This window comes from Nomascus leucogenys, chromosome 7b (assembly GCF_006542625.1).
Source record: "Nomascus leucogenys isolate Asia chromosome 7b, Asia_NLE_v1, whole genome shotgun sequence".
Taxonomy (NCBI): domain Eukaryota; kingdom Metazoa; phylum Chordata; class Mammalia; order Primates; family Hylobatidae; genus Nomascus; species Nomascus leucogenys.
The window spans coordinates 59,297,677-59,318,202 of record NC_044387.1 but is presented as its reverse complement, the minus strand read 5'-3'; the positions used below and the strand labels follow the sequence as shown (position 1 = coordinate 59,318,202).

At 45.1% G+C, this 20,526-nt stretch overlaps 1 protein-coding gene across 3 annotated transcripts in view; it reads right to left on the bottom strand.

Annotated features, from left to right (window-relative positions):
• The window catches only part of SLC5A1 (solute carrier family 5 member 1), a 76,908-nt gene extending 56,382 nt beyond the window's left edge, over positions 1 to 20,526 (bottom strand). For 2 of the 3 annotated variants that reach the window (XM_030815208.1, XM_030815209.1), the window contains exons 1-2: positions 20,142 to 20,526; positions 13,654 to 13,725 (exon numbers count right to left, since the gene is read on the bottom strand). In XM_030815208.1, coding sequence (XP_030671068.1) covers positions 13,654 to 13,725; positions 20,142 to 20,276 — 207 coding nt within the window. In that variant the 5' untranslated portion in view covers positions 20,277 to 20,526. Of the gene's footprint in view, positions 1 to 4,275; positions 4,451 to 13,653; positions 13,726 to 20,141 lie in introns of those variants that run through there. The other variant, XM_030815210.1, reaches the window with a different exon arrangement.

The window sequence follows — 20,526 nt, the reverse complement described above, 5'->3', positions numbered from 1 at the left end:
TAAAGCCTCAACCCCCAAGGTGATGGTATTTGGAGATAGGGCTTTTAGGGAGATAATAAGGTTAAATGAGCTCATAAGGGTGGGGCCCCAATCTGATAAGAAGAGACACCAGAAATCTCTTTCTCTCTCTCCTCCTATACATGCACAGTAAAGAGGCCATATATGAGGACACGGCAAAAAGGCAGCCGTCTACAAGCCAGGAAGAGAGGACTCCCCTGAAGCCAACCTTGAAGACACCTCGATTTTTGACTTCTAGAACTATGAGAAAATTAATTTCTGTTGTTTAAGCCACCCAGTCTGTGGTATTTTGTTGTGGCAGCCTGAGCCAACTAAGACAGACACCATTGTTTTATAACCTGTACTCCCCTGCCAGCTTTTTACGCTGCCCCTCCTGTTGCTGGAACTCACAAACAATGCGTTCATCATGCCAATTTCCCAAACATTTTCTCTGTCCACTCCTCACCCACGCTCATGCCCATTTGAGAATGGGCACCACTCCCATGCAGGGAGTGACCCAGTGCCGTGAATCATCACGTCCTTCTCTAGAATTTCTCCCCCGTGTTCCTGTGAATTCAGGATTTCAGACTTTATCTAAAATTTCCCCAACTTGACCTCACCTCTCACTAACCACTTTACCAACCCTCCTCACCCTCTGATGGGACTCGAAAGGCCATTACAAGTATGTGGATACTTTTGCTGCTTGTTGTGCAAGATGAACTGAGTCTGACCAAACCCAACAGGTCTGAGAGCATGGGAATCGGGAAAATAACATAATGTCACATCACAAAATGCAGAAAGGCTATTTATTCTTTTGATTTTAGGGAATTCATGATTACATTTTACTACTTAGATGTCCTATCCTGGAAGGTTGGTGGGAGGGGAGATGTATGTAAAAATTAAACAATCATTGAATCTTTCAGAGTGGAATGGGTCTGTGGATGCCACAGCTTAAGTCCCCTTTGCAACACCTTCCAAGTGATGGTCAGTTCTTAATGCATACCTCTAGTGACAGAGAACTCACTACCTGACAGTGCAGCTGAATCTGTGGTAGAACAACTCTAGTTGTTAAAAAGTCATTCTTCATTTGAGCTGAAGTCTACCCATCAGTCCTACTTCCATCCTTTAGAGTGCAACAGAACAAGTAAAATCTCTCTTCCACAAGTTAGCCCTTCCAATATCTGAGGACAGGGATGGTTTCCCTGCTTAAATTTTCCCCAGACTTCTCATGTGTCTGTTCCTCATCGACAACGGACTTGATTCTCATCACCATTGTTGTTCTCTGCTGCCCTGAGCCCCATCTCTGTCCCCAAAGTTGACCTCAGACCTGAATAGACTATTCCAAACATGAGCCATCTAGAATGAAACAAGCTGCCCCTCTTGACTTCCGGTAAGGTTTTAACATTCCAAACATGAGCCATCCAGAATGAAGCAAGGTGCCCCTCTTGACTTCCCGTAAGATTTTAACATCATCCACCTTCAAATCCTCTTTGAAACCTGTCACTCAGCCATGAGTTCTTGGCAGTATGGAGGACCTGGGCCAGTCCTTCTAATTACCATCACTATTAAAGAATCTGCCTCTCTGTTATTTGGAACATTCAGCAAGAATAGATTTTTCTCCCGTTGCAATTTAGATTCCTGAAAAGACCAATTTGGTTTGCCTTAACAAGAGAGTGGCTCTGTCACTTAAACTCTTTTTACTTCAGTCTCTCCAGGGTTTGGCACAAATTTAATGTTTCCCCCTTGTGCCTCCTCTAAAGGGAAAACTACCTAAACCAAAAACATCAGGCAAAATCATTTCTCCCTACTGACTTTTTTTTTTTTCTTAGACAGAGTCTCGCTCTGTCGCCCAGGCTGGAGTGCACTGACATGATCTCAGCTCACTGCAACCTCCCCGTCCCAGGCTCAAGCGATTCTCCTGACTCAGTCTCCCAAGTAGCTGGGACTACAGCTGCACGCCAGCATGCCCAGCTAATTTTAGTAGAGATAGGGTTTGACCATATTGGCTAGGCTGGTCTTGAACTCCTGACCTCAGGTGATCTGCCCGCCTCAGCCTCCCAAAGTGCTGGGATTACAGGCATGAGCCACTTCACCCAGCCGCTACTGACAATTAATGTTAGAAGTCAGAAGCTGAGAGGAATTGCATCTGTCTCTCGAACCAAAGACAGGCGTTACTCTATTTAATGACCCATCCAGACCTATTGAAATCAGAGTAATAAGCTCTCCGGGTCATTCTTATGCCCAACAAAGTTTGAGAAGCCTGCCCTAGAGTGTATTGAAATCCACTGTTTCCTCCTTAAACTTGTTTTCACCGCTCTTTGGAAGCAGGAATGCAGTCTGTAACTATACAATTAGAATGCTAAAATCTGGCCTGGTGGTGTGGTGTCTCAGGCCTGCAATACCAACACTTTGGGAGGTTGAGGTGGGAGGACCACTTGAGGCCAAGAGTTCAAGACCAGCCTGGGTAACATAGCGAAACCCCATCTCTAGGCAAAAAAATTAAAAACTAGCTGGGCATGGTGGCATGTACCTGTAGTCCTAGCTACTTGGAAGGCTGAGGTGGGAGGATCACTTGAGCCCAGTAATTCAAGGTTGCAGTGAGTGTGATCATGCTGCTGCACTGCAATCTGGGGGACAGAATAAGACCGTGTCCCCCCCAAAAAATGCTAAGATCTGGAGGACAAAAAGTGAAAGAGGCTCTCTCCAAAATCCCCTGCTTAACTGCCAGAATTTTAAAGATCTGTTACCCACTGGGCACGGTGGCTCACACCTGTAATCCCAGCACTTTGGGAGGATGAGCCAGACAGATGACCTGAGGTCAGGAGTTCGAGACCAGATATGGTCAACATGGTGAAACCCCATCTCTACTAAAAATACAAAAAAATTAGCCGGATGTGGTGGTAGGTGCCCATAATCCCAGCTACTCGGGAGGCTGAGGCAAGAGAATCTCTTGAGCCTGGGAGGCAGAGGTTGCAGTGAGCTGAGATCTCACCATTGGACTCCAGCCTGGGTAACAAGAGCAAAGTTCCATCTCTTAAAAAAAAGGGGGGGGGAGGGGGGAGGGACAGCATTAGGGGATATACCTAATGCTAAATGACGAGTTAATGGGTGCAGCACACCAACATGGCACATGGATACATATGTAACAAACCTGCACATTGTGCACATGTACCCTAAAACTTTAAGTATAATAATAATAAAATTAAATTAAATTAAAAAGCTGTACCACTTTAAAAAAAATATATGTGTGTGTGTGTGTGTGTGTGTGTGTGTGTGTGTGTGTGTGTGTGTGTATATATGTTACCATGGCATCTGTGCTGCCCAGTGGGCGGCATTTTCACTTCAACCACATGCCAACATATAGAACATGGAGTGAAAGAAACTTTGACTGATCTCACCAGGGAGACCCCAGAACTGGAAGGCTTGGTAGAATCAAGACTTCCAGGATACCATCAGGCCGCAGCAAAGTTATGAAAGCAAAGATATTTCGACTGGAAATCCACTGAAGCCACTCAAAAGCTTGGTGGGAAATCATTCCACAAACAATTTATCTCCTCAAGAGATGGGATTGTGAGAGTTCTCAGAGGTGATCTCAACCACCACAGACAACAAAAGTTGTTGACCAGAGAGCACTTTTCAACCTCTCAGCTGTGGCATGAAATTCAGAAGAGGAATTACAGGCACTCCAGGCTCTCTGCAATAAAGTCAGTCCCACCTTCTCCAATCTCAGCAGCCCTGCCATGCCCTGCCATGTCCCCTCCACTCTGGCAAAACCACACTGGCTCAATTTCGAAGATGTGCTCTGTGCTTTCCTGCCTCCTGCTTTTGTTTATAACATTTGCCTTTTCCTGGAATGCCCTCTTCATCAAGCTCTGTCTATAAAAACACTTCCGGCCGGGCGCGGTGGCTCACGCTTGTAATCCCAGCACTTTGGGAGGCCGAGGCGGGCGGATCACGAGGTCAGGAGATCGAGACCACTGTGGAACCCCGTCTCTACTAAAAATACAAAAAAATTAGCCAGGCGTGGTGGCGGGCGCCTGTAGTCCCAGCTACTCGGAGAGGCTGAGGCAGGAGAATGGCGTGAACCCGGGAGGCGGAGCTTGCAGTGAGCCGAGATTGCGCCACTGCACTCCAGCCTGGGCAACAGAGCGAGACTCCGTCTCAAAAAAAAAAACAAAAAAACAAAAAAAAAACACTTCCCTCATCTGCAAAATAAAGCCCAGTCCCACCTCTCCACTGACACCATCCAGAGCCGATCTCCACCCTCCAATCTCTTACCTCACGTGTTGTCTGTTCCCCTCTCCTGGTGTGTGTCACATCCCCACTTTGATAACTGCTTCCACACAGGTCTGCTGCCCCAAATACCTTCTAGCCTTCAAAGAGCCCACTTTTGAGACAGAGTCTTGTTCTGTCACCCAGGCAGGAGTGCAGTGGCATGATCTCGGCTCACTGTAACTTCTGCCTCTCAGCTGTGGCATGAAATTCAGAAGAGGAATTTCAGGCACTCCAGGCTCTCTGCAATCCAGTCCTGCTTCTACTTAACAGAGGACATTCTTTGCACATGGCAAGGACTCAGTAAAGGTCTGCCTAGTGAGTAAGTGATATCGAATCCTTGAATGTTCCACTTGGGGAAACAACAGAAACCATAGCAACCAAATGTCTGAGAGTTGCATTTGTTCCCACTGGGGCATGGAGTCAAGACTCTTCTCAGGGACATGCCAAGGACTACTCTCTCCTGAAGAAGAGGCAATAAACCTAGCCTGCCAGGCCTACCCAGGGCCCATAAGAACAGCAGGGTATACTGAAGACTATGAAGTGGCTCTGTGAAATGTCAGTCTGGCAACCCATAAGCTCAGTGTTCATAAGAACAAGACCATAAGGGGAACTGACCTTATAGGTTAGTCCATCAAATAGGCTTTTTTTAATGTTAAATACTTGGTGTTGGCAAGTAAATAGGCTCTCCCACATATTTCTGGTAGAGATGTAAATTGATACCATTTTTCTGGAAAGTTGTTGGTTGGTGCACATTAAAATCATTTAAAAGTTTCTCTCCTTCCACTTATATGACCCTATTTTTAGGACTCGGTTTTAAGCAAATTATCAGAGATGCAGACAAAGACTTAGATATAAGGATTTCATCAGTATGTTCATTGCTATGTCACTTACAACAGAGGAATGTTGGAAACCACGTAAGGGCCCAACAATAGAAAAACAATTGGATAAATTCAAGTTCATATTTATGATGGAATTTAAAAAAAATTTTTGTAGAGATGGGATCTCGCTATATTGACTAGGCTGGTCTCGAACTCCTGACCTCAAGCTTTCCTCCCAGCTTGGCTTCCCAAAGTGCTAGGATTATAGGCATGAGCCACTGCACCCAGCCATATGATGGAATGTTGTGCAGCCATTAAAATTATAGCTTTGAAGAATTTGTTATGACATGAGGAGATACAAACCTATATACCATAGGAGCCCCAAAATGTTTAAATATATGCGTAGGGGTGTGTGTGTGTGTGTGTGTGTGTGTACCTGTGTATACATAAATATATCCAAATTTAACAATGATTATCTTGGGAAGACAAAACAATGAGTGCATTTTTAAAATACTTTTCCAGTTTTTTCACAATGGGTTTGTATAATTTTATAATCAGAACGCAATCCTTTAAAATCTTTAAGAATAAGGAACAACAATTCCAGAGCTGTCTCAGATTCACTAGCAGAGCCTGAGGACTGAAAGCAAAGTAGGCATGTAAGTTATGTGTTTTTTGGGGGGACGTAGAAAAAGACGTGAAAATGTCACTGAGTGCTAACTACAGTTATGTTTTGTGTGCCTGGAAATAGAAAATTGACATCTTAACCCAGCTCATGTGATGCTAGAGCTGGAATTACCTTGGAAATGATTACAGCTGACCTTGTTATTTTCCAGTGAAAATAAAATTGTAGCCCAGCGGAAGAAAGTGATTCACGTTTACACATTAATTTTATCTTTACTTTCACACCCTAAGGACAGTAAGGCAGTATGTGCACACTCAGGATCACAAATCCAAGCATCAAGAATTGTCCTGGGGACTGGGTGCAGTAGCTTATGCCTGTAATGCCAGCACCTTGGGAGGCCATGGCAGGAGGATCACTTGAATCTAGGAGTTTGAGACCTCCCTGGGCAACATAGTGAGACCCCATTTCTACAAAAAAATAAAAAATTAACTGGGTGCAGTGGCACTGTCTATAGTCCCAGCTACTCGGGAGGCTGAGGTAGGAGGATCCTTTGAGCCCAAGAGGTCTAGGCTTTGATGAGCTGTGATCACGCCACTGCACTCCAGCTTGGGCAACAGAGTGAGATCATATCTCAAAAAACAATGAAAAGAATTGCCCAGGGCAATGGACAACTGGCTTCACAATCAGAGGCAGCCAGGGGATTTTTAAAAAGGATCCTGTATCAATAGTCATACTTGAAAGTACAATTAAATGGCAGGGACATCCTTTTCCTCCCCTCCTTCAAAGCACACTGTGAACCTTCCAACCTGGCTCTAATCTTGGTTCCATCATAGCAAACTATGTGACCTTGAGGCAGTCACTTTACTGCTTTTAGCCTCAGTCTCTTCCACTGTAAACCAAGGATAAGAATCTTTTTTGGCCTACCCTAAAGGGTGTTACTGGACTTTAATGATGTGACAAAATTTAAGAAAGTTTTGCTCCACAAAGACATGCTATTCTGAAGAAATATTGATGCTTTTACACAGCCCATGTTTTTATAGATCACCCTGAATTTCCTGAAAGAAACAGAGTCATCATTTTCTCCTTGAGGAAACAAGGTCATCATAGCCCAAATGGAAAATGCACTCAGCTAATTTCAGGAAACCTTTTTCTTTGTTAATGAACCATCTAAGACCCAGAATGTCCAGAATTCTGGAGATGGCTTCCTGTTCCTTGCCTTTGTCTTTCTCTTTAAGGGATATCGGGAGATCCCAGGGCCTCTTCCCCATGCCTTCTCTAGGCTATGCTGGACTCCTCCATTGGGATATCCTCCAATAGTGGTCCTTAAACTTTAACATAATCAGAATACAAGATATACAGTTAAGTCTGCCTATCTTGAATATGCAGATTCACAGATAATATATTCATTATACATTTGTAGTGTAAGTATGTCCCAAATATTGCATGGGACATACTTATGCTAAAAATAATAATAATAATAAAAAGACAGAAAAGTATGTATTGTTTGCCTGAAATTCAGATTTAACTGGGCATCCTGTATTTTTATTTGCTAAATCTGGCAACCCTAATCAGAATCACCTGGAGGACTTATTAAAACACAGAGTGGTCAGGCACGGTGGCTCACACCTGTAGTCCCAGCACTTTGGGAGGCCAAAGGGGGAAGACTGCTTGAGCTCGGGAGTTCGAGACCAGGCTGCAAAACATAGCGAGACCTCACCTCTACTAAAAATAAAAAATTAGCCAGGCGTGGTGGCACGCACCTGTAGTCCCAGGTACTCAGGAAGCTAAGGTGGGAGGATCGTTTGAGCCCAGGAGATCAAGGCTATAGCGAGCTATGATCACGTCACTGCACTCCCACGGAGCAAGACTGTGTCTCAAAAAACAAACAAACAAACAACAACAAAAAACACGCAGATTACCGGGCCCCATTTCCTAGCGTTTGTGATTCAGTAGGTCTGGTTTGAGGCTAGAAATTTTGCATTTCTAACAAGAGTGCAGGTCTTGCTGATGCTGCTGGTCTGGGTACCACAGTTTGAGAGCCCCATCCTGGGAGAATAAGAAAGGGAGAGGAGAATGCTAACTTTTACAGCACCACCTTTGGGCCAAGGGTTGGACCATGTATTTCATTTGCTTTTTCTTATTTAATGCCCACTACAGTTCTGTGAGGTTGGTATTATTCTGATCTTCATTTACAGATGAGAATAAGGATCAGAAGATTGAAGTGACTTGCCCAAAGTCTTATAGCCAAAGGTGACTCAAGTCCCAGGGGCACAGGGAGAGGCTGTGGCACACACTGACTTTGTGGTTTTTCCTGGGACATTCCCTTCTGAATGTCCCTGAGGGGGCACAGTGGGGTGAGAATCTCCTACCCATCCCACTGTAAACTCAGGAATGGCATGTGCTCATCTGTGTCATGTTTTCATATTCCTTCTTCACCTTCTCAGGAACTTGCCTTCAATCATGATTAGTGTCTCTCTTAGTAAGCCTTCTTTTCACAGAAGAAGTTTGAAAATATTTAATCTTGGACCATTGCCATCTCAAGGATCACACTTCCTGGATTGGGACAGAAAATCAGATGGAGCTCCTATATTCAGAATATTTTATTTCTGAAACTCTAGTAAATATTTAGGCATGGGCTTTCCTCCAGAGTCATCACAGTCTCTATTTACTCGGCCAACTCCTATTCCCATGGACAATGGTCCTCTTTCACTCATTACCTTCATGAACTTCTCTCCTTGCCCAAAGAAACAAAGGGGCAAGAAATCAGGAAACCACTGACATTTTCCCACCAGTTTTTGGCACAAAAGGCAGGTGAGGTCTTCCACTGGCATTTAGAGGTTAAGGAGGCTGTAGACCAATCCATCCTGTCATCGAGATGAGCCCATCTTTGGAATCATCAGCAATTCAGGGTCACTCACTCAAAGCACCTGATCTAAATATACCATCTTGGCTGGGTGCAGTGGCTCACACCTGTAATTCCAGCACTTTGGGAGGCCAAGGTGGGCAGATCACATGAGGCCAGGAGTTCAAGACCAGCCTGGCCAACATGGTGAAACCCCGTCTCTACTAAAAGTACAAAAAATTAGCCAGGCTTGGTAGCACAAGCCTATAATCCTAGCTACTAGGGAGGCTGAGGCAGGAGAATTGCTTGAACCTGGAAGGTGGAGGTTGCAGTGAGCCAAGATTGCACCACCGCACTCCAGACTGGGCGACAGAGTGAGACCCTGTCTCAAATAAATAAATATATATACCATCTGTACCCCACACTGGCCCCCTTTCAGTTTTTCAAATATCCCAAGCTTCTTCCTACATCAGGGCCTTTGGCCATTCTGTTCCTTCCACTTGGGTTACTCATCCCAGAATCTTCACATGGCTGGCTCCCTCTGATCATTCAAGGCTCAACCTGAACGCTCAATCCTCAGAAAGACCCTCTTTCAGCCTGTGTTGAATAATGAAGACCCTTCTCCCTCCCACTGAACCTCACCCTTGACTCAAATACACTTTCTTCTGAGCACTTAACTATTATTGATAATTTTACATATATTTTGTAAGAATGTGAGGGACATACACACACATATGCACACGGATATATACCAGCACCTACATAGCATCTGACACATAGTAGGTATCAACATGCAATTGTGGAATGAGAAAATAATACTACATAAATAGATGAATGACTCAATTCACAGCTTAAGGAGGAGAAGCTGGAGATGAGAAACAATTACTATTTCATTTTATTTTTTTTTAGATGGAATCTTGCTCTGTTGCCCAAGCTGGAGTGCAATGGTGCGATCTCAGCTCACTGCAACCTCCATCTCCCGGGTTCAAGCGATTCTCCTACCTCAGCCTCCCAAGTAGCTAGGATTACAGGCACCTGCCACCATGCCCAGCTAATTTTTGTAATTTTAGTAGAGACGGGTTTCATCATGTTGGCCAGGCTGGTCTCGAACTCCCAATCCAGGCGATCTGCCTGCCTCGGCCTGCCAAAGTGCTGGGATTACTGGCGTGAGCCACCGCACCCAGCCGAGAAACAATTATAATGATGATAATCATGATAGGCATCCCTCGGACAGCATTAACTATATAGTGTCCTAAGAGATTGACATGTATTAACTAATTTAATCCCAGATATTTCTAATATGAATAATACAACGAATTCATTTTAACTGATAGTTTCACCACCTTTCTGCCTCTTCTGACTTCTACCAACCAGAAATACGGATTACAAAAAAAAGTAATTTTTTTCTCTGTCTACAGAAGCACTAATCTGTTAGAAAATTCTCGGAAGGCAGCCAGTGAGAAAGGAGAAGCCAGGTGCTTAGGTACTAACTAGATGGCAGGGACTTGGTTACACATCAATCAATTGATGCCTAGAAACACCAAGAATACATGGAGTGGTGAGTGGCTGTGTATTAATCAGGAAGCTCCTCAGAGGAGAGACTAAGCCATGATGAATGGGAGGGAAGTAGTTCCACCAAAAAAAGGGAGAGAAGGATGAAGGGGAGAGAAAGAGGAAAAGAGAAGAGAGAGGGGAAAGAGAAGGAAGAAAGGGAAGGAGGGAAAGAATGAGAAGGAGGAGGAGAATAAAAAGGAGGAAGAGAAGGTGGAGGAATAGGAAAAGGAGAATGAGTAATAGGAAGAGAAGAAAAGGGAGGAAAAATAAGGAGAAGGAAGAAGAGAGAGCAAAGCAGACACTGCTCTGATAACCCAAAAGCTCCCACCCAAAATATACCAATGGGGAACTGCCAAGTTTTGCAAAACCTCGACTCAAACTGAGAAAACAGATGGCCTGAGAGTGAGGAAACATAACCACACCGAACTTTACCAAGGAGTCCAATGTGGGCTGAAATTGGGAACTCTGATTAGGATTTGCTTTTCCAGTTTTACTGCCATGAGCCTAAACAACAATAATTTTTCTCTGTGCATAAAAACAGAAATTTGGAGCACTGCTGGAGGGAGGCTTTGACTTAGACCCTGCACCCTCCTAACCTCCTGAATTCTTACCACTGTCTATACTGTGTGGCCCCTGCACCAGAGGCCAGAATATAGACTCAGGTCTCAGGTGACACCACCAAGGGGGACCAGCATGAGGGTTTGGGGTCATGTCCCTCTTCTCCTTCTTTTCTCTTTAATTCAGCCCATATTTGTCAAGTGCCTTCTTGCAGTGCAAGGCCTTGGTGTTGTGAGGCCTAAAAAAAATTAAGAAAAGCATAGGCCTAGCTCTCATCACAGGGCACTGGGATAAATAAGAGCACATGCAGGTAAAAAGCAAGTAGAGCAAGAAGAGAGGGCCAAATGAACCTGGGCCAGAAGAGGCAGGAATTTCTTCCCCCAGGCTTATGAAGAGTCAAGTACTTATCTTTCCTTCTCACTTCTTCCTGGAGTGCATCCCTGCCTCTCCCATGTCCAGTTGCCTGGTTCCCTCTCTTCCTCTCCAATTCATGAACTCCCCACCCATGTATTGGGACTACCAGGTTTTTCTAAGACACCCTTTGGCTCCCCTGGTGACATCATAAGTGGCTGGACTTTGAACTGATCATTAGGTTTTAGAAACATAAAGATAAAATCAGACATATTTTACCCAAGAGGACTTGAAAAGTTTGAGAACCTGTCCTCTTTCTTCAGGGAAAATTTTCATCAGGGTCTCTGGTCGGCCTCAAATGAAATAATTTCTTGGTTTTCAGACCAATCTTTAGGCCACACCAATTGGCCTCATAAATTTCGATCTCAAAAGACAAGGAGAAAGAGACCTGAATAACCAGAAGATCAGAGGAAGTCTTAGCTCTGTCATTATCTTGTGTAAACATGGGCAATCCATGGGATTAATCATCGTCTTCACTCTACTTACCTCACTAGATCATTGAGGATTCAATCAGATAAGTGATATGACAGTCCTTCAATAGGGTTTCAATTGCAAAGAAGAATAAGAGCTAAACCTGAGGGTTTAATGTGTGCCAGGCTCTGTTCTGAGACTGTGTGTGTGTGTCCTCAAAACAACAAATCTGGCCCTCCACCTATTTTTGCAAATAAAGTCAGCCACATCCATTCATTCATCCATTTTCCTTGGATGTTTTTATGTTACAACAGCAGAGTGGAGTAGTTGTGACAGAGATTGCATAGCAGCAAAGCCAAAAATATTTACTATCTGGTCTTTTACAGAAAAAGTTTGTCAACTATTTTGTTGTTGTTCTGTTGTTGTTGGGTTTGGGATTTTTGTTGTTGTTGTTGTTTTTGTTTTTTGGGTTTTTGTTGTTGTTGTTGTTGTTGTTGTTGTTGTTTGAAACAGGGTCTCACTCTGTCCCCCAGGCTGGAAGGCAGTAATGCAATCATGGCTCACTGCAGCCTTGACCTTCCCAGATCAAGCGATCCTCCCACCTCAGCCTTCCAAGTAGCTAGGACTACAGGTGCACACCACCACGCCCAGCTATTTTTTAATTTTTCTGTAGAGATAAGATCTTGCTATGTTGCCCAGGCTGGTCTTGAACTGCTGGGCTCAAGCAATTCTCTCATTTCTGCCTCCCAAAATGCCTAGATTGCAGGTGTGAGTCACCATGCCTAGCTGAAACTTAGAATTTTAGTCCTTGAAGAGCCTTTGAGATTCCTTATCTGATCAGCTCCACATTATAGAGGAGACTCCAGAGACTCAGAGATTAATGAATTGCCCATTAATTGGGCAATTAATGGCTTGCCCAAAGCTGGAACAAGCCAAATCCTGTGGGTTCTTGTGCAGTTCCCACTCCCTGCCCTTTGGAATACTTCTTTCTAAATCTAAGGGAGCTGCTCCCATGGAGCTGGCTCTGCCAGTAGTCCTGGTAGGTGTGATCAAACTATCTTCCAAAACAAGAGTCTCTCAAGGGGCTGTGTACCTGGGGCCTCACTTCTCTGTGTAATTTCTGCTGCCAATATCCAAAGAGTGGGGAATTCCCCTTCAAAGCTCAGCCCCTGAGCTTCACAGCTTTCCTACCCTCGCATCTCCACACAGACAGCTGTGAGTGAAACATGGCAAACCCTAGTGCCACATAAAAAGGGAATCCTGGGCCACCAACCAGCCCACAATTACGTAAGGTACAGTTTCATGGTTTCATGTTACTCAGATGAGTTGCCTTGGCTTGCCTCAAGCATGACTCAGGCTTCCGGGGACCTCCCAGCCCGGATCCCTATGTAAGCTGACTCTTCTTGTAATTTCAATCCTGGAGTCCTTGCTCCTTCCCTCTGATTGTCCCTTGCTTCTATCCTCAAGCCAACACACAAACTGTTTTTCTCTCTGGGCCTCATTCAGTTTTCAGGAACGGAGTGTGTTTCCAGAGTTTCTGAATCTTCACCTGTTTCAAGTCATAACCACTCCTTTCAAAGCCCCCTAAACCCCAGGAATGCCCAAAAACAGTGTCTCCTCTATCCAATATGTTTTCAGACTTTATGAGCTCTGATTTTCTCCTACTTTTCTTGTGGGTGACAACCCAAACCCTCTCTGTCTCAGGTATATCAACCCAGGTCAATACAAGTTGTTCCTTCTTCCAGAAGCTTCTCTGCTGCCCACTCTTCCTATGGCACAAAGCTACTGGGATAAAGGCAGATGGAGGGGCAAAGGGCAAGTGAGATGTCAGCAGTGGAGAGCCTCTGACCCCTGTGATATGTTCCTTGGGCCAGCACATTTCAGAACTGATATTCTGGTTATGGATTTATGGACCAATGACAGGCTTTGAACCAACTTTGTATTTTATTGAAGGACTCTAAGGGTGATTTATTTAAAGGCTATTCCCTTACTGCAAGAGATTAAGGGTGCCCAGGAGACCCGATGAGCATGAGACTCACTGTCAAGTATCTGATTGGGATCCTTGAATCCTAGAATCACCACCACCCAAAGCCAAGAAGAAAATGAGTTCCTAAAGGGAGTATCAGTTAAGCAGTTATGCAAATGGCATTTCAGAGAAAACTTACCGGCCACCACACCATACTTCGGCCTGCCAGGAAGAAGCCTCCAACAGTCCCACGATTGGTGGAAAACATAGCCTGAGGAGGAAAGGGTCAAAAATGTAATCGAAAACTAGAAGAGTGGTCTTGCCAACCAAAAGGACATACCTCCCCATACGTGCACCTTCTTCTACCCACTCCACTTTCTGAAACACTTTCATATTCCTTCTTCCCCTGCAGCCTCAAAAGATTTAGATGAAGGAGCCAGGAACCTACGTTTGACAGACAAGGAAACTGAAGCTCAGAAAATACATACAGCTTACTCTAGAGCTAGTGCGAAATTAGCTTCCAGTATCGCTTCCAGCAAGTCACTCCACCTGGATCTGCTTGCTTGTCTGTTAAACAGCAGGAATGGAACTTTTTATGCCTTTCTTACAAGCATATTGAGGTGCCTAATGAATGCTATATTTATTTGAGCCTCCTGAGTAGCTGGGATTACAGCCACATGGTGGCATGTGCCTATAATCCCAGCTACTCAGGAGGCTGAGGTGGGAGAATCATTTGAGCCCAGGAATTCAAGACCTGCCTGGGCAACATAGCAACACCCATCTCAAAAAAAAAAGAAAAAGAAATATACTTTTAAAAAATACCATATGGGATGTGAATTATATCTTTGTTACCAGAAAAGTGAAAAAATGCTCTAAGAATGCAAGGCATTTGTACTAAATAGTAAATAAAAGACCAGACAAATTCAAGTCTTTCCTCTCTGAGGGTGTAGGTAGCAGGTTGCTGGAATCATCATATATATATATATATATATATATATATATATATATATATAATGATTAAAAATATATATATATATTTTAGACAGAGTCTCACTCGGTCACCCAGGCTGGAATGCAGTGGCACGATCTTGGCTCACTGCAACCTCTGCCTCCTGGGTTCAAGCAATTCTCATGCCTCAGCCTCCTGAGTAGCTGGGACTACAGGCGTGTGCTACCACGCCCAGCTAATTTTTGTATTTTTAGTAGAGACGGGTTTCACCCTATTGGCCAGGCTGGTCTCGAACTCCTGACCTCAAGTGATCTGCCCGCCTCGGCCTCCCAAATTGCTGAGATTACAGGAGTGAGCCACTGCACCCAGCCAATATATCATGACTATTGTGTTAGTATAGAGGAAGGAGAGAACACTGTCAGACCAGGGAGCCAGGAAAGGCTTACAGAGAGAGCAGTATTTCAGCAAATCTTGATTGAAGAAAGAGTGGAATTTTATTAGAGAAGAGGGAGGAATGTGGTAAGATTCCAGGAACAGCAGATCTAGAGGTGGAACCTCACCCAGTGTGGAGAAGGAGAGAATGGCCAACAGTGTTACCTGGTGAGCCTGGCTGAGGCATTTGAATGGAGAGAATGGTGAGAAGTGGGGCAGAACACCCACTCTCAAACGCCAGGCTAAAAAGTGCAGACTTTATTGCATAGACAGTAGGGAGCCACTGAGGGTTCATGAGGAGAAAAATGACATGTATCTTCAATATACGATGACCAGCTCCTCCCACCGATGCCTTGGGATGTTGCCTCTAAGCCTTCGGATTATTTCTGGTCCAGCTCAGGCCCAGGGCCAGTCCTCCAGCAGAAAATGGGGTCAGTGCCTCTGTTCCTGGCCCCTGGCCATCTTCCCTCTTCTTCTATGTTATTGATTTCTCTCAGCGGACACTTGTTGATAATGTTAGTAGCTGATAGTGACTTAACCCTGTCAGAGGTGGCACCTTTTTTTTTTTTTTTTTTTTTTCTACATGGAGACTCATTCTGTTGGCCAGGCTGGAGTGCAGTGGTGCAGTCTCAGCTCACTGCAACCTCCGCCTCCTGGGTTCAAGCAATTCTCATGCCTCAGCCCCCCAAGAAGCTGGGAGTACAGGCACACACCACCATGCCTGGCTAATTCTTGTAGAGACAGGGTTTTGCCATGTTGTCCAGGCTGATCTTGAACTCCTGATCTCAGGTGATCTGCCCGCCTCGGCCTCTGAAAGTGCTGGGATTACAGGCATGAGCCACCATGCCCGGCCAATGTCTGCATTTTCATAGGTGACCACTGAGGCTAAAAAGCATCACTATTCCAAATCAGTATTCCAAAGGCATAACCCCTGATGGTGACATCTCAGGCACTTAGACACTTGTAATTTATTCATCAAACATGCCTGAGACAGATAACATTTTGCTAGGTGCTCAGTCTGCAATGATGTATTGAACTTAGTCCTTTAGGAAGCAGGGTCATTATTGTGCCCCATGAGTCAACATAGATTTGTTGAGCACCCCTGTGTGCTGGGCACTACCCAGGAGAGCATGGCTTGGGTCTTTCTGGACTCCTGGCAGGGCTCTTCCTCCCACAGGAGATACTGTGAAGTCCTCTGTAGCAGTTTTTTGGGGAATAGCAAGAGACCTAAGAACCAGAAAAGGTAGCTAAGGGCCAAAACAGAAAAAATTCCCAAGGACCCAGTCTGTAGCAATTGACCAAGGAAAAGCCATTCTGAAGGCCACTGTGAAGTTGAAGAAAATTGATAACCCCAGCTGGTCTCAGAAATGAAGAACTTAGAGGAAGAATGTGAGGGCAGAGACTAGAGTGGGGAGCTGAAATAATTCAGGAAAGATGATGGGGATGGACAAAAGGTGAAGAGAGGTGTGTGCACCAAGTCTTTTCTTCTCTGGAATTTTCATCCCCTCATCTATGCAAGCCCAGACCCTACCTATTCATCCTTCAAGGCCCCTCAAAATCCACTTCCCCCATGAAACCCTACCTGACACTCCCCCATGGAAACCTCTTCCTTCCCTACAGCCTCCTCCCTTCTCCAAATAAAAGTCTCTGAACACCCAGATGACTTCACTTACGCCTTGTTCACAGCCATTACAATTTTTTTTTACTTTGTGTTACCATATTACAAATTTTTAATTTCACATAATGCTTTGTGCACAGAAGATCATTATTCTGTGAGCACGAGATGCTCAAAGGAAAACTTTAAAGTTCCAGACACCACTTTGTAAACCACAGTGTTACATTCACCTGTCCACTCTACAACTAGAAGAGAATGAACTCACAACTCCAAGCTGCTAGGGTAAAAGAAGGACAATTACTGACCCACAATGTTTTGGTTTGGGGTTTACTTGGGTTCTATCTCCACAGAATACAAATATCATTGAGCAGAAAGGAAGAACTTTAGGCTTCTGTCCAGACGAGGAACAACTTAAGAAACTGAGGATGTTGGGCCTGGAGAAGAGAAGCCTCAAATGTGGCCTGTTGTTTTCTGAAATGTAAAGTGGGACAGACATGATGCTTGGTGTGGCCCACATAGGACACAACCAGACAAAATGAGAGAAGTTCCTGGACATCAGGTCTGAGCCCAGAGCCAAAAGGAATATCCTCTCTGTCAGAGCTGTCCAGAGATGGAAATAAAGCCACTTGGGAGAGTTTCTACTGGAAGTGTTCAGGTGAAGGCTATTGACAACTAGTCAAGATGATTTTGTCAAATGATCTAAAGAAAAGCATCGACTTAAAAAAAAAAAAAAAAAAGCAAAGGAATTCAGCACCACCAGGACACTGTCACAACAATGCAATGATAGTAAGGACCATGGAGAGAGTATTCCCAGAAAGGCAAGTGTCTTGGGGAGTGGGAAAGGTAGAATAGTGAAAAGAGCATTGGCTTTGGCAGCATAAGACCTTGATTCTTGTCCCAGCTCTGGGACTGATTCATCTGAATGACTTCTGGTCACGCTCTCTGATCCTCATCTGTAAAACAGAAAGGTTGGGCTCCCTCAAGGGCCATTCAAATTCAATCATTCAATGATGCTATCAGTTCAAATGACTACATAAGACAGGGGTCAGTAAATTTTTTTTCTTTAAAGAAAAAGAGCCTGATGGTAAATACTGAAGCTTTGTGGAATATACAGGGTCTCTGCTGCAAATTATTCATATTTTGTCTTGTTATTTCTTTTTCACAACCCTTGAGAAGTGTAAAAACCATTCTTGGCTTATGGACCATACAAAAACAGGCTGTGAGACAGATTTGGCCCATGGGTCATAGTTTAACAACCCCTGGCTTGAGGGGATTTCAGGATAGCTTGATGAACTATTCCAGGAAGAATAAGGTCAGAGATCCAGCTTAAAAGGATATAAAATTCCCTAAGAAACAAACTGATAGGTGGTGAAAGAAAAATGGAAATTAACTCTGAAGAAGTAATAAGCCAAAGCCTAAAATATGATTGGAGGAGGCAGAGTTGTAAAAGGACAAAACAGAACCAAATAATGTTGGAAGAGATGGAGAAGGTGACAGAGGGACATTGACTGTGTGGGTCTTTTCTAAGTTGAAGAAACACAATGGGCCTGGACTATTCTGCCTGTGCAGCCCAGAGATCATGAAGGAGTCAGAATGGCCACCCCTGAATCAAGCCACTCTTGCCACTTTAATAGCAGACAGAGGAGGATAAACTGGAAGAAATCCAATGCATTAAATGACCAGGGTCCAGAGGCACTGTCTAATGGGGGAAGATTAAACATAGACAAATACTAAACAGGCTATTAAGTAGCATTTAGCAGGACAAGTGATACTGATTCACAGATACTTGAAACATGTCAACACCATTTAAAAAGTATAAACACCTACTGGACTGGCAGGGCTAAAATGAGATTGGTTAAGAGAACCGAGATTATCAGAGATTGTCTGGGAAACAGGCAGTACTGTATAGCCAGCAGATGACGGGCTCACACCTTGGCTCCAGCACTTATAAGCTGGGGTGGGGTGGGAGGAGGAAGTCAGTCACAGTGGCAGAGTGCCTGGTACCATAAAAAATCAGGAGTCAAGAGATCTGAGTTCCAGGAACAATTTCATCTATTGTAACCTTAGGCAAATCACAACCACATGAGGCTTCAATTTCCTCTTCTGTAAAACGGGGATTAACATTCTGGCCTTCCCTGTCTTGTGGCTTTTGTAAAAATATACTACTTGCCTGACCACTGCTGCCCATTTTACTTAAAAGGACAAACATTGTTCAGAGCCCAGATCATACCATGGAAGGTAAATGACAATAGTAGTTTTTTTTAATCCTAGAGTCCATAAACAGCTTTCAGATTCACTTCTGCATATCCTCACCACAACCATGGGGGAGTCATTAGAATAGATAAGAGTGTACCTATTTTAAAGTTGAGTAAACTGGCGGCTGAGGGAAGTTACCCAATGTTGCATGATTTGAACCATGTGAAAGCCAGTAGTGAACTTGAGTATCCTGGCTCCTAGCTGGTCAGTTTCCACTATGTCTGGAAAGCTGAGAATATTGAGGAAAAGTCAGCCGTACTGACCCCATGTGACACTTGGGAGGGATTCTGCCACATCTAGTTTCTACAATTCCTTTGGGGAAAAAAAAAAAACAAACACTTTTGTCCCTGAAAAAGCTCTGTGTCCACAGAAGTGTTCATGCCTACCTTCCTCTCCTCTAAGTCAAAAGAGTTCAACACAATCACCAGCTAGTACAGCAGCCTCCCTGGGCTTATCACCTCCACCTCCATAACAATCACGAGTGTGGCTGGAACATCTGCAAACTTTTTATATATTTTTTATAATTTTTTTATTTTTTGTAGAGACAGAGTCTCACTATGCTGCCCAGGCTGATCTCAAACTTCCGGACTCAAGTAATCCTCCCACCTTGGCCTCTCAGAATGCTAGGATTACAGGAGTGAGCCACCACAGTCGGTCCTGCACACTTTTAAAACATCTCCTCCTCCAGTTGTTGGGCGTGCCACAGTCTGTCATAAGTGAAATGTCCATGTTCCAGGTGGCTGAGAACAAGTTTCTCCGGTTTGTTGTGTCCCCAGAGTCCCAAAAGGAGACACACACTTCCCTCTCCCCAGTGCCAGGTCACCCCCAGGTCTTCCTCCTCCTCCTCCTCCTTTTCTACCCATCTTTCTCATCTCTAACTTGCTCCAGCCCCTGGGATCCTCATGCACAAGGCCTCTGGGTTAGCCTCTCCTAGGACGGGGGCATGGGTCAGCATCCCGCTGTCTGCCACCTCAGCATCCCCATCTCTGGGGCTGGCAGAGGCTGTGGCTTTCCCACTCCACACCGTTTCTTTCCCATCTGAAACTGGATGACTAAAAAGTAGGACAGTAGTCACCTGCTAGAGGCTCATCTCCCAAGCCCCAGAGCCCTCCCTGTAGCTCTAAGCAGCCGCTTCCCTGCCCCTTACACTTTCCAGCGGTCTCTTCAAACCCCCACCTTCCTTCTCTGCTCACAGGCTCAGGTATCCTCCTTGGTCCTTCCTGGCAGGCTGCCCTGGGCACCCTTCTCACTTCTGCTCATCCTTGCTTGCCCTCCTCCCTTCATGCTGTGCCTCTGAGTGCTTCTAAAGTGCTTCCAAGTCATTTCCTCTCCCCTCCACGGACACTTAAGCCTACTGCCCCTTGCAGCTCAGCGAGGCCGTTGCTCCTCCTCCGTGCGCACCCTCCCCACCCGCGTCCCAGGACCCGCTGCATACCCACAGTCCGACGGCCATCACTACCACGAAGTAGATAACGATGACGGAGATATCGGCTGCATTGCGAATGAGCTCGTGGGTCTCAACAGGCCGGGTGACTGCGGTGGTCGTGGGGCTCCAGGTGCTACTGTCCATGGTGGCAGCGTTGCGTCCCTCCCTCTCGCCAGGGCCGCTAGCTCCTTATACGGCCTCCTGGTTAATGATCAGCACTGGGGGAGGGGACCTGGGACTTCGAGGGAGCAGGGCAGTAGCGCGGGGCCCCTGCGATGCCTTGCGGCTGCACCGTCGGGAAGCAGCTCTGGGCGTGGAGCCCAGGAAGGAGCACCCGGCTGAGCTGTTGGCTGGGGTGGCGGCCCGGCAGGTAAGAGCTGTCCTGCGAATGGGG